At 50.8% G+C, this 13,345-nt stretch overlaps 1 protein-coding gene across 1 annotated transcript; it reads right to left on the bottom strand.

Moving 5' to 3' along the window:
• Window positions 1-450: 450 nt before the first annotated feature.
• Window positions 451-13,245, bottom strand: TMEM127 (transmembrane protein 127). Its single transcript, XM_038561378.1, has 4 exons — window positions 13,092-13,245; window positions 12,357-12,674; window positions 3,677-3,841; window positions 451-2,905 (listed from the first exon to the last, which is right to left on the bottom strand). Exons 2-4 carry the CDS (start codon window positions 12,598-12,600, stop codon window positions 2,598-2,600), a joined length of 717 nt encoding a protein of 238 aa, XP_038417306.1. The 5' UTR covers window positions 12,601-12,674; window positions 13,092-13,245; the 3' UTR covers window positions 451-2,597.
• Between the last annotated feature and the right edge of the window lie 100 nt (window positions 13,246-13,345).

Here is a 13,345-nt window from a genome sequence, read left to right as displayed (position 1 = left end):
GATGCTCAAGAGCTCTTCTATAACTTACAGTCTCCACTCACATTCCTCTCCCTGTGAGTAAGTAATCATTCTTTGGGGTTTCAAAGAAAGTATAGCTCCTTCTACAGGTCCTAGCTCTGAAGAAGTCTATTTCTTCTCATACAATGGCTGGAGTTCGGAAGCAGCTTTCTCTTCCACAACTAACCAGCAGCTGCAGAGAAGAGCTCAGGGTTTGAAGTCAGGGACTTGGGCTGGAGGCATCTACTGCTCCTAGCCTTGGGACCCTGGTGTGGAAGTTGTCAGGATTAGGAGGGTCTTAGAGGTGAAAATGCCTTGGGTGGAATAACCACATGCAAAGTAAGTCCCTCCCCCCTTTAAAAATTACACACTTCATCAATTTCTCCTGCTTCTCTAAAAGGAAGGGAACAAACCAAATCAGGGAGATTGTGACAGAAAAATGACAGGGAGCCGTTGGCATTTACATTCTTATTTGTAATTTGTTTTGCTTTTTAATTTTTTTTCTAGAAAAAAAAAAAACACAACCAGGGGAATTTATGTGACAAACTATCAGTGTCAGGATGGCAGGGGAAAGAGAAAGGCCAGAGGTATGGGGAGCTAATAAAAAGTGGGTTCTGAATCAGGTGGAACAGTCCACAGGGTCATGTCTGGGTCCTCATGAGATGACTGGTCACTTTGGCATGCGTGTTTGGTGCCCAGTCTCTTGGTCTGCCTGCTTAGATACCCATGGTCAGAGAGAGCTGGCCATACCCTGGAGATCTGCCAAAGGCAAATTTGGATTTTACAGAAAGACATAAGACTTAATTTAGCTCCTTGGCTTTTTGCTCAGGTATTATACTGCAGTCTTTCTTGCCTAATAGAAGAGTCTGGAATAGTGTGAGAGTCACCCTGGGATACACTTTGGCATCACAGTGAACTCCAAGCAGCCGCTCACTCAGGCACAGACATGGTCTTCACCTCCCACACAGGCCATCTGTCCAGACATCCCAGGCAGGCTAGCTGAAGAAGGATGAGGGACAAGACAGTCCCTTTCTAGCCACAATTCCAGAGTGGTCTCCATTCTCCAGTCTTGCTCTGTCTATTGCCTGTGAAAGGAAACTGGGATCCAATCTGCTTTTTAGTTCAGCACTGGACACTGATTCCAAAGAAGCTTAGCCATCTCGATCCACACTGAAGGTCTCTCAAGTTTCTCCCACTTTGTGCCCCAGATCTTGGGGCAGAGCATTCAGCCAGACCCAGAGCCATGTGTGGCAAATGGGATAGCCAGTGATGGCTAGGCAAGAAAGAGCCCGTAGCACATGGCAACACCAGAGTACATTCAAGAAGAGAAGAGGAGCATGCGGCAAGCTGCTGCCCCAAGTCACAGTCTAGGGGACACACTGAGCCTGAAGGACATGGCCAGGTCTGCTAGTCTGACAGGGTGGTTCTAACACCTCACGCAATGGGACCCCACTGGTTACTGTTCCTATGTGGAGAGTGGTGGGTTTCCTGCCTGCTGTGGCCCCTGTTCCTGCACGGAGGCCAGGTTATATCTCAGTGCCACAGTCCTGAGGAGCACCACGCTGGCCAGCCAGCCAGGCCACAGACCTCAGCCCCTCAGGGCTGACAGGGCTCTGGGTTCCACAGGAAGGGCTCAGGGAGCGGGGTCACTGTGGGGAAGGGAGCAAGGGAAGAGGCTGCATTCTACAGGGATACGCTCAGGGAGGAGCTGCTTGGGGGGAGGTATGGCCCAAAACGCTGCTGAGCCAAAAGGAATGGGTTAAGTGTCTGAAAAAAACTGACAACAGTCTTGTCACTAGTTTAAAAAGAGTATTGTTGCTGTTGGTTGGTTTTGCTTTTTCCTTTTAAAACCACTCACATTTTAAAAGGTGAAGGGGCTAGGGAGACTTGCCCCACCCCCTCAACGCTGATCCCTTATGGGCACCATGGGGCCTCAGGCCCATGCCAGCTGCTGCTCTCCTGGCCTGGGCTGCAGCCACCCAAGCGAGGGCAGGGCGGGGAGAGCACTGGCTCTGCTTTCCGACAGCAGTTCCTTCTTCCCATAAAACCAGAACACACGTGATGGGAAGTCCAAAGACTAAAGTGCAGAGAATTCCATGGAGCGGGCAGCCCATTGCTGTGGCGCTCCAAGAAGGAATGGGGGGTGGGGATCAGGCTGGGGCTACAGCGGGGGGACAAACGCTGGCTGTTATGAAGTGAGCCTACAGGGCACGGTCCCCTTTCCCTTTGGATCTGCTGATGCTTCTTCTGTCTGGGAGTGCCCGCTGTCAGCAGCTCCCCAGGGAAAGTCCAAGTTTCAATGCTATGGCCCATGAAGGGAGAAAACTTCTATGACCATCCCTGGTTGGTAACGACTAGTGACCGCAAAGGGACAGGAAGGTGACAAGAGGGAAAACAGTGCATTATATAAAATCAGTGAATCCCAGGTTTCGAGAGTAGGGATACATGAACAACCCTACAGGCAGAGTCTTTCCTGGGAAGGTTTGGTGAAATGGTCAGGATCCTACCAGTGAGGCCTGCTGGGGAGAGGAGCTCCTCTGGGTGTGAGAGGCGCTGCAGAGTGGGGAGGGGCTGCTGCAGAAGAATACCCTTGGCTGGTATTAGGGTGTGTAGGCCGGGGGCGGCTGGAATTGGTTGATGACCTCATACTCTGCTGGATAGGGCTCATTCTCCTCCATCTCTGAGAGCAGCTCCAGGGCCTGCTCCTCCTCCTCCGTGGGGTAGTGGCGCAGAAGGTTGGCTGCTGTGGCCAGGATTGAAGCTCCACCAGCTCCTGCCACCAAGTAGAAACTGACAGCAAAGGTGACATAGACCTGGGAACCATGGTACTTCTTATGTTGCTGCTGCTGGGCCAGGATGAGTTCAGAAGCCCAGTAAGAAAAGCCGATGACGGTGGCACACTGCAGGACTGGGGGACAGAGATAGCACAGAAGGGGAGTAAGTAGGCACCCTGCAGCCAGGATGCTTAAAGAACCAACTGTAGTCTATCTCCCCAAACCCCATTCTCAGAGAACTTGCCTGGCCCCAGACTCTGTGATAGGGAGCTCTCCTGGCCGTGAGATTCTTGGGCCAGGGCCAGGGCCAGATGCCTGAGTCCTTCTGAGCCAGTCAGAGTCTCTCTGTCTCAAGAATTTGGAATCGAGATACCAGGCTGCTAGAAGTCACTGGGTACTTTGAAATGGATAGACCAGGTCACACAGTGTGGAGGCTGGAGTCAGTACCACCACAAGTCAAATCATCATACCAGTCCAGTCATGAGGGAGGGGAGAAGCTGCATCTAAGCACAGAAAGGTGGTGTGCGGGGAAGCAGGAAGGAGAGAATCCGATGAGACCATGCGTTCCAGGGGAGACATTGAACACCCTGGCTCCTTCCCTGCTCATTCTGGGCCCCCTGAGCCCAGCTGAGCTTCAACTCCAGTTCTTAGAGAGCACCAAGATTTCTTATGGAATACTAACAACATTCCCTCTCTACAGCTGGGCTGAGTGGGTTTGTGGTCCTGGCAGGCATACATGCAAACAAAAGAAGCAAGCTGCTCTCGCAGTCCATTGGGCTAGAGCTGAAATGAGCATCTAGAATGTGTCTGCTCACAGCAGCCCCTTCATCCCCATCTGCAACTCCAGACAGGATGCCTTGGCCCTGTGGCCATTTCTTCCCCACAGTGAGCAGGCCCAAGCGTACCTGTGAGGATGTGGGCGAAGGCATAGCGACGGGTAATCTTCAGAGCGGGATGCTTGGGCCCAAAGACATCTAGGAGGAACGCAGAGAGACTGCACAGGATGCCCAGGAAGCAGAAGGCGGCGATGACCCGCAGAAGCAGTACTGTCTGGGGATTCATGCAGAAGTCTGTAGGGGAAGAACCAAATCTTCAGGACCCCAAGCGACACCCTGGTGCAGGAAGTCCTCCTGCTGAGAAGAGTTTGTCCCTCTCCATCACAGTATCGGGGAGCAGGGGGAGTACTAGAGGGAGCAGTCTCAGCTCCTGCTCCCAGCCAGCCTACAGAGGAGGTGAACTGCAGAAAGGGTCCCATGTGTTTGAAGTCTTTCTTCCCTTTCCAATAAAATCATTCTAAGTGCAGGACCCCATTTCCTTGGACTTGCCACACTCTGCTGACCACTCGTAAAGACCCTGACAATGAGCCTGACGTGTTAACACATTCTGCTAAAGTCTGCTTTAGGCTGGCAGGAAATGCCCACTGACTTTTGAGCCAAGACAGCCACAGAGAATTAAAACTGCTAAATAAATTAGGAAAGATGGTAGACTAGACCTTCACATTGATGTTTGCTCCCTCCCTGCACCCTACTAAAACAAAAGAAAAAAAAATAAGGCATGGATCTGCACAAAGAGGAAAGGGGCAAAACAAAATTCTGGACACTGGAAATTAAAAGGAGTGAGACCTCCTCGGAATGGACTTAGCAGACTAGATAAGCCCAAGTGTAAGCCAGAAGGAGAAAAAAACCTAAGAAGCAACTAGTTTATACCACAAAAGTCTGACAGACTTGGAAACTGACAGCCCCCAATACCTCCTAGAATGAGGGTGAAGCCATCGAGGAATACCTGCTCTACCAAAATGAGGAAGTAAATCAAGAAAAAGGAAGATGCTCAAACAGGAGACCCGACATTCAGAGTCCCCAGGGTCGTGGATAAGGGAGGACCCCCGATGACAACTGTACACCAGACATATAGAGCCAACTTCTAAGACTTTAACACTTTCTTCTTTAAAACAACAACAACAAAAAAGTCATCTAGACAACACTGTGAGTCTCATTTTATATCTATATAAACTACCAGAGCTCCCAGAGATACACAGACAGAATAAAGGCTGATCCAAAAAGAAACCACTTTAAGCTTTGATAAAAAGAAATGGGCCTTAACTTTCTCTCCTTCGTCTATTCAAGCCATGAGCAAGTTCTTCTTTCATTTAGGTCATGGGTTGCCAACTGATTTAGGAAAATTTGGAAAGGGCTGGGAGTTCTTAGACTATAGGCTCCTTTCCAGAGTCCTGATCTCAGGCTGAGAGGCTGTAAGGTCATGGCCATCACTCTAGGGTGCATGGAAATCACAGGGGTGCTGACTGAGAGCATGTGCTCAGGCCCCAGAGATTCTGAGCTCTTGACCTGGAGCAGGGCCTCGGAATCTGGATTTTAGCAAGCAGGCCAGGTGAATTCCCACGCAGGTGGGCCAAGCCTTCTATTCCAAGAAACACTGATTCTGGGCCTGGAGCAAGGTAGACCGTTAGAAAGTCCAAGAACCTGGAGAGGGGACCTGAACCCCACAAAGCAGACTCAAACCAACCGACACTGACATCTCTGGGTCCTGGGCAGAGGGTCTGGCCTCCCATACTGAAGAACCAGACCAGATATCAAGAGACTCTGGGCCTGTATGACAGCATGCATTCTCTGCCTCAGGCTTAGAATTCACCAAGCAGATGTTGGCTGAGCCCACACAGGACTACTATGCCTCGATCTGGCTGCAGGTCATCCATTAAGCTGCCCCAGAACTCTCTGTCACTCCCTTGTCAGCTAACCATCTGTTTTGGGCCCAGTCACCCAGTCTGGGAAACCATCTGCTGCCGAGAAGCTTGCTGCCAGCAACCAGGGCCAGCCTTCACTTAACCCAGCCCTGCATAGCCTAAGTCAGCATTGTGGCCTGAAAGTCTAGAAACCCACGGGCCTTACTAAAAGAAAAGCTCCTAGAGGTAGGCACTGTTTCCTCCCTGTATCTGAATACTGTTAAAAGCTCTCTGAGATAGTTCATCTCGGGCTCCACATGGGCACGTAGCAGGACGAAAGTGTTCTTCTAGTGCTTCCAAGAATAACCTAAGAGCAACAGGGTGTAATGGCTTACATCACACTCTGTGCTACAGTAGACAGTGTTCTGATTCCAGCAGTACTACTTAGTGTGGCCAGGCACTGAGTGGTGCTTTAACTGTGGTTCTTAAAAATCAACTATATTTTAACAATTACTTTTTTTCCAAAGACTCATTATGGGGGGGGGGGGGGGGGGCACGCACGAACGCACAAGCGTGGTAGGGAGGGACAGAGGGAGATAGAATCCCAAGGAGACAGGAGACTCTGCACTGAGCATGGAGCCCAATGTGGGGCCGATCTCAGGACACTGAGATCACAAACTGAGCCAAAACCAAGACTAGGAAGTTAACCAACTGTACCGCCCAGGTGCCCCAACAATTAGTTTTAACTGAAAAAAAGAATACACCAGGGCTTCAGACACTTTCTTCAGCTGCATAGGGAGTACAGGATGTTCATTTTATTACCATCCTTAAAAATGTACGTTTATTATATATACTCCTATGTGTCTTATGTTTTTTTTAAGATTTTAATTATTTATTCATGAGAGACAGAGACAGAGAGAGAGAGAGAGAGAGAGGCAGAGACACAGGCAGAGGGAGAAGCAGGCTCCATGCAGGGAGCCAGATGTGGGACTTGATCGCAGGACTCCAGGGTCACGCCCTGGGCCGAAGGCAGGCGCTAAACCGCTGAGCCACCCAGAGATCCTCTCTTATGTTTCATAATACAATTATTTCAATATTAAGGAAAACTTGCACATGATAAAAAACTTCAGAGAAGACATATCGCCCTTTACAAATGTCCAACTGCCGCTCCCAAGAGAAAACATTGTTGGTGGTTTCTGCTGTACCCCTCCAGGAATAGCCTGTACACACAGATGGGTCAAATGTTATTTTAGTTGGGGTGTCTGGCTGGCTTAGTCAGTGGGGCATGTGACTCTTGATCTCAGGGTTGTGAGTTCAAGCTGCACGTTGGGCATGGAGCCTACTTTAAAAAAAAAAAAAAGTTATTTTAGTTAAGCCTCACTCCACTCTGGGGGATTCATCACATAGCTCAGATCAGGACTCAGAGGCTCCAGGAGGTTAAGTGACTTCCTCCAGGTCACACAGCACAGTGAAGCCTCCTAACCTGGATCAGGCTCCCTTGTATCATGATGCTCAGAATCACCAAGCACCAGAGTTAGCAGTTTCATTTTTCCCTGATGGAGATAATCAATCAAGTTCTAAAGAGCTGTATTTGAATGAAGGGTCAAAAGTTAATATGAATGCTGTCAGAGCCATCCTCGGAGCCAGCAGCTGCTGAGCTCACTATGGGAACAGCTGGAAGGATGAAACCTCTTCTAGGCAAGAAAGCTTTGGATAATTAAGCCATGAAAGGTACTCACACTGGGAATTACTGGACAAAACCTGCTTGGTGTGCTCTAGGCTTCTGCAGCCATTAGAGTTTGGCTCTTAGAAGCACTGGGGACACCAGAAAGGCACCAGCCCCGGCACCAAATTCTAGGTGGACCATAGACTATGTGTTACCTTGAGCAAGTCACTTAACTGCCCTCCTCTCTCATCTAGCAAATGAAAGTTCAAACACCTGCTCCCCGTACATAGGGGTATGCTGATAGTCAACTCACACCATGCCAGGAAAGAGCCCATATTAACTGCCACTAGCCTGCTCCCTCAGCACTGGGCTCTTACAGCTGGGCCACAGCTGTGTCATCCCTGGTGTCCCTTTCCTCCTTCTGCCAGTACTTCGTCTGCACACATCAGCCAGTGTGGGCCAGGGAGAGAGCCCATTAAAGCCAGGCTGAGAATCTGCCCCACCAGAGTGATGATGTAGTACAGAGAAGATTTTGACCCAAAATTCAACTGGGTTTTGTTTCAACATGACTGCCTTTCTCCGCTCCAAAGCTGTGAGTAAACCCTCAGGCTTAGTGGAAAAGCCAATATAAACTTCTCTTGGAGTGATGCTTATAGATACACGAGGAGTCGGCCTCACATCCTGGGCAGCCTCTCATCAAAGGGTCTCAGAGCACACAGAGGAGCCAGGCAGAGTTATCCCAGACATGCTCAGAACCCAGCTCAGGCTATGCTAGGGTCAAGAACTCAATGTCTGTTTCTCTCTCCCCCTGCCAGCCATCAGTATGGCAGGGAAAGCACTGAATATCCACTCCCTTGAGGGCTGCTAAAGGGAAACGAAATGCCCAAATGTTATATATATATATATATATATATATATATATATATATATATATATATATATATATATAATTTTATTTGTGGAGAAAAATGGCACATGGGGCAGAGTCCTAATTTTAAGTTCAAACAAGTGGTACAGTGTACTATACTCTGGTAAGGCAGAGAACACATCCTATTCTCCAGTTGTGCTGTTTATTTTGGTAATGATCGCTGACTGTCCCCTCTAGTCACCAGAGAAGAAGGCAGCTGCTGTGTAATAGAATCCCAAGGAATTGACTTTGCCCAAGGTTACTGGTGAGTCACTGGGCTGGATTTGTTTTGAAGGCCCTGGCTTTTCCTGTCTACCTGCCCACTGTCCTCACAGACTCCTAACCCAAACAGGCTGCAGGCAGGAAGGGTAAAGTGGCTTCTGGACAGTTCCCTTCTTTTTCTCTCATCTCCCCTCGCTTCACCCCTCCCTGGAGTCCCTGTGAGTTAGAGACCCTTCCCTATGGCCTGAATCCTTCTCAGTGCTTATTCATCCCACCTGCGTAGCTCACTGGGACTTTCTGGCTTCCAGACAGCCTTCTGACATCAGACTCCAACAGGGTCCTCTAGTGCCTGGAGGGGCATCATCACAGCTACCATGGTCCTAGCAGAGCTGACTCTGGGGACAGGCCCGACAAGGCAGGCATCAGAAGTGCCAGCTGCATTAGTCACCACTCAGCAGGCACACTGGCCCTTCCTGGAAGGGCCTTGCACTTCCAGTGGCTTATTGTCAACTGTGATTCATTGACTTCAAAACCCAAACTTCCTCATTCTCCAAAGATGCTTCCTGAAGTTGTCAGAGCTGCCCTTTGCTGGCCGCAGATCAGAGAGAGGGATTGGGGTTCAGAAGGAACGCTTATGTGGGGGCCCCCCTGCTTGGGGCCACCAGCAGTCTGAACGTATCTCTGAACCTGGGCCCAGGGTGAGGGGCTGTGCGAGAAGCAGGTACCTCCTGGGGAGGGCAAGAATTCAGGACCAAATCTTTTGAGCCAGCCAGCATTTGCATTCTGGGGCTCTGCAAATGACAGCAGGAGGGGGAGTGGCTTTGCCTCAGGATCACCAACTTGAGCTGGAATATTGAGGCAATGAGGGATAAGCAGCAGTTTTGGCTGGGCTTGTGAGAAAATCTCAACCAGAATGGGGAAATAATAAGCCTTGGACAGCTCTGACAGAAGGAAAAAGAAACCTAGAGTGCACTAAGGTGTGATGGCAAAGAGTGGGGTCCCCTCCGTGCACACCAGCTGTTTGCCTCCGAGCCCATGTTACCTGACCACCCTGAGCCTGAGACCTTTGTGAAGTGGAGGTGAGGACATACCTGCCAGATAAAGATACTTAGGAGAAACCAAAGCCAGATGTGGAGTGTGCCTAGCACAATGCCTGGCACTCAGGCCAGGGGCAGAGAAAACAGAAGGCACTGCTCCAAAGCCTGCCAGCCCTGCCTACCCCTTAACCTGCAGAGACCCAGTAGGGCCTGTTTTTCCCTCTGGTGGCATCTACTGGCATCAGATCTGTGCCCTGAAGCTCTGCTCCCTCCTGAGATAGAGAATATCCCAGGCTTCCACATTAGGACATGGGTTAGGCCTTAAAGATAAACATAATTGCACAGGATAGCCCATATCTAAAGGCCCACTGGGTAGCAAAAAGCCAACAGGTACAAAGTAAAGGAAGGGAAGCAACCAGGGACCTCCTAATTCCTTGCCTTCTTCTGTGATACTTTGTGAGGTACAACTGTCACCTCTCCTTTTTTTTTCTTAAAGATTTATTTATTTATTCGTTTATGATAGACATAGAGAGAGAGAGAGAGAGTCAGAGACACAGGAGGAGGGAGAAGCAGGCTCGATGCAGGACTCGATCCTGGGACTCCAGGATCATGCCCTGGGACAAAGGCAGGCGATAAACTGCTGAGCCACCCAGGGATCCCGGTCACCTCTCTTATTAATGGACATCCTAAGCGTGTTCCTAGCTTGCAATAGCCAAAAAGATGGCCACAGAAAATCAGGTTGAAACTATCTATTGGTTGGGGTTCCTGGGTGGCTTAGTTGGTTGAGCGTCTGACTCTCAGTTTCAGCTCAGGTCATGATCTCAGGGTGTGGGCCTGAGCCCTGTGTTGGGCTCCATGCTCAGTGTGGAGCCCGCCTGTGCCTTTCCTTTGCCCCTCACTGCCCCCATAAATAAAATCTTAAACACACACACACACACACACACACAACTATCCATGGGTTAAAATCCCTAAACACGTAAGTACATGTAATGTAAAGGGTAAGGTAACATGCTTTATAAAAGACAAAATCTGGCTTAAAAAACTTCTTAAAAAGGGTAAATATATAAATAAACAAAAGAGAACCTACATCAAGATTTTTTTTTTTTCAAATGCCTTTGACAAGGATGCACTCCAAAGTGGAAAACTCATGAGATCATTCTCTATGACACTGAAGTAAAACAAAGGTTAAAGAGCATGTGAGAAGCATCATTTTATACTGGAGTCAACAGATGTGAGTAGCCTCAGCTATGCCCCTAACTGTGTGGCCCTGGAGAAATCGCTTCACTTCTCTGAGCCACAGCCTCCTGGACCTCTGAAATAAGAACATGGGATCAGAGTGCCTCTCGCTCCATCACACAAATTTTGTGAGCCTCCCCAGGAATGATTTGAAAGGGAGAAGCACTGTGAACTCTCTCCCAGTTTGTAGGTGACACCAAGTTTTTGAAACACTGAAACAGCAGAGGCTCGATGGCAAAGACCTGCATGCAAGAAGTGGTGGAAAGGCAGCAGCTGTGCTTCAAAGAAGCAATGTGTTAAGGGAAAAACCATCCAGAGTCCACGCAAGCTTGATGGCCTTTCTGCCACCAGCTACATGCCAGACAAAAAGCTGCACATTACAAGGCCTCCAGCATTATGTATATAACTTGGGTCTCAATGAACCAAACCAGCCAAGGCCATCATGGTGAAATCTGGAAATAAACCAGGCACTCCCATCCTATTGTCTACAAAATTATCCTCAAGCCTTAAAAACTCGAGATGCAAAATAGCAAGAGAACTCACAGAGAAAGGTAACATTAGGCTACAAGGTTAGGGTTTATCAGACTAGACCTGCAAAAGTGGTATATAATCCAAAGCACAGCAGGGAATTTGACCTTTTCACCAAATCCCTGTGACTGAATCCTTAAAGAGGCAATGTGAAGATATCTAATGCTTCTGATACGTGGGGCAGTAAACATCTGGAATGCATCATAGCCAGGGGGTGGTTCAGGAAGGAAATATGAAGACCTTCATAAATGATTCAAAAGACCTTGGGGGTGATGAATCCTGCTGTTACTAAAGGCTTTTTTGGGGTCCTCTATTTCTTTGGTAGAAGCAAGGCAAGTGCAGTCCTGCCCTCACACCATACAGCCTTTACTTTCATTACTGGACATGGGGCTGGGCAAGATGACCTATGGGACGCCATCAGACAGCCTCCTACTCCCACTCCCACCCCCAGATCGGCCGCCTCTGTGCCTAGTAAAGAACAGTCCCTTTCTCCTTTCCTCTGCTTACCTGGCTAGGAAACACTATGATGAACAAAGCAACCTTAGCTCCATCAAGTCCACTTGGAAAGGTTCCAAGAACCAAATTCCAATTGTTTTACTGAGAGTGGCAACGGAACTGACTTCTGGTTATTGAAAATGCCAGACTTCCCTTTTCTCTAGCAACAACCCAATTATAGCAGAACTCCAAAATATCTTTTTTTTAAAATATTTTATTTATTTATTCATGAGAGACACACACACAGAGAGAGAGAGGCAGAGACAAAGGCAGAGGGAGAAGCAGGCTCCATGCAGGGAGCCGAATGTGGGACTCGATTCCAGGACTCAGGATCATGCCCTGGGCCGAAGGCAGGCGCTAAACTGCCGAGCCACCCAGGGATCTCCCAAAATATCTTTTAAAATCTAGCCACATTAAAAGTTCTCTTCCTCCCTCCATCAGGCTGCCCAAAGAAACCTTCCTATATCCCATACGCTCCTTAGAAGGAGGACAGCTAATTGTGATGCCTAGCACCCTTATCTGTTCCCCACATACCGCTGTATAGCGCCCTTCCTCCAGCAGTATCCTAAAATAGCAGCAGTCCATATTAGCATGGCGTGAGAAGTAGGTGCCTGGCTGAATAACATCAGAATTAATGAGGGGCCAGACCCCAAAGAGAGCCACCTGGTGGGCATGAACACCAGGCAGGAATGGGGTTGTTTCCTTCAAGCCAAGAGCCTGCCGCCGGCTATCTCTGCTCCAGCCCGCACCACATTCTGCTATCAGCAAGGAGGCCCTATCGCTCAGAAAGAAGAGGGCCGGCGCGCAACGCCCTCACCTTTCAGCAGGTCCGGGTGCACGTAGCCCAGCACGTCGGAGACCCCCAGCTCCTGGCGGGAACAGGTGCCACCGTGGATGTGCAGCCAGGCAGGCTCGGCGAGGGCAGTGCACAGCGCCGTGATGGACAGGGCACCCGGCAGAGCCGAGGCCAGGCTACGCTCCGGCTGCTTGGGCAGAGCGCTGCCTCCCGGGCTCCTCCGCCGGCGCCCGCCGGGCAGCCCTGCGCCTCCGGGGGCGTACATGCCCGGGGCCGCCCGCCGTCGCTCCGCGGTCGCTGCTGGTCGCCGCGGACCTCCGCAGGGCGCGCTGAGCCTGCCTGTCCCGGGGAGGAGAGCAAGGCGCTGGGTTCACAGAAGGGGAGGCCGACACAACGCTGTCAGGGCCCACACGGGAGGATAGAGGGTGGGACCTGGGGCCCAGCACAGAAAGGAGGGCTGCAGGGAGTCGGGGGGGGGGCGGGGATGGGGTCCCTGGAATGGGGCTGCGGAGGTTCGGAATAGGGACCCGGAGAGGGCTGCGAGCCGGCCAGGATGGGGGCAGAACGGACTGGGGGTGCTGGTACCGGCTACTGATGCGAGAGAGACCCAGGTCCGCGATCTCGGCCAAAGAGTGCCCAGGGGTCGGGGGCCAGGCTGGGCCGCGGGGATCGGGGATCCGGGATCTGGGAACAGTGCTCTGGGGTGCGACCTCTGGCCAGAAAGGACCTTCCCCCACACCGACCCCTGTTCCTCACCGGTCAGTAGGCCTCAGGGCCGGTATGGCGCCGCTCCGCTCCGTCACGGGTTCCGCAGCTGCCTGGGGCAGGGCGATCCCAGGCCCTAAACCCGCAACGCCCGGGCCGACCCGGGCCCGATCCACTTCCGGCTTCCTTCACCTCTGCCTCCGCCTCCTCCGGCTCCCCGCCCCGTCCCCCGCGCGCGTCACAGCCTGGGCGCGCCGCCGATTCCCCGCGCAGGGCCTCACGGGACTGGTAGTTCGAGGCTGTCC

This window comes from Canis lupus, chromosome 17, assembly GCF_011100685.1.
Source record: "Canis lupus familiaris isolate Mischka breed German Shepherd chromosome 17, alternate assembly UU_Cfam_GSD_1.0, whole genome shotgun sequence".
Taxonomy (NCBI): domain Eukaryota; kingdom Metazoa; phylum Chordata; class Mammalia; order Carnivora; family Canidae; genus Canis; species Canis lupus.
Note: the sequence above shows the minus strand (reverse complement) of the source record. Positions and strands in the feature narration are given on the sequence as shown.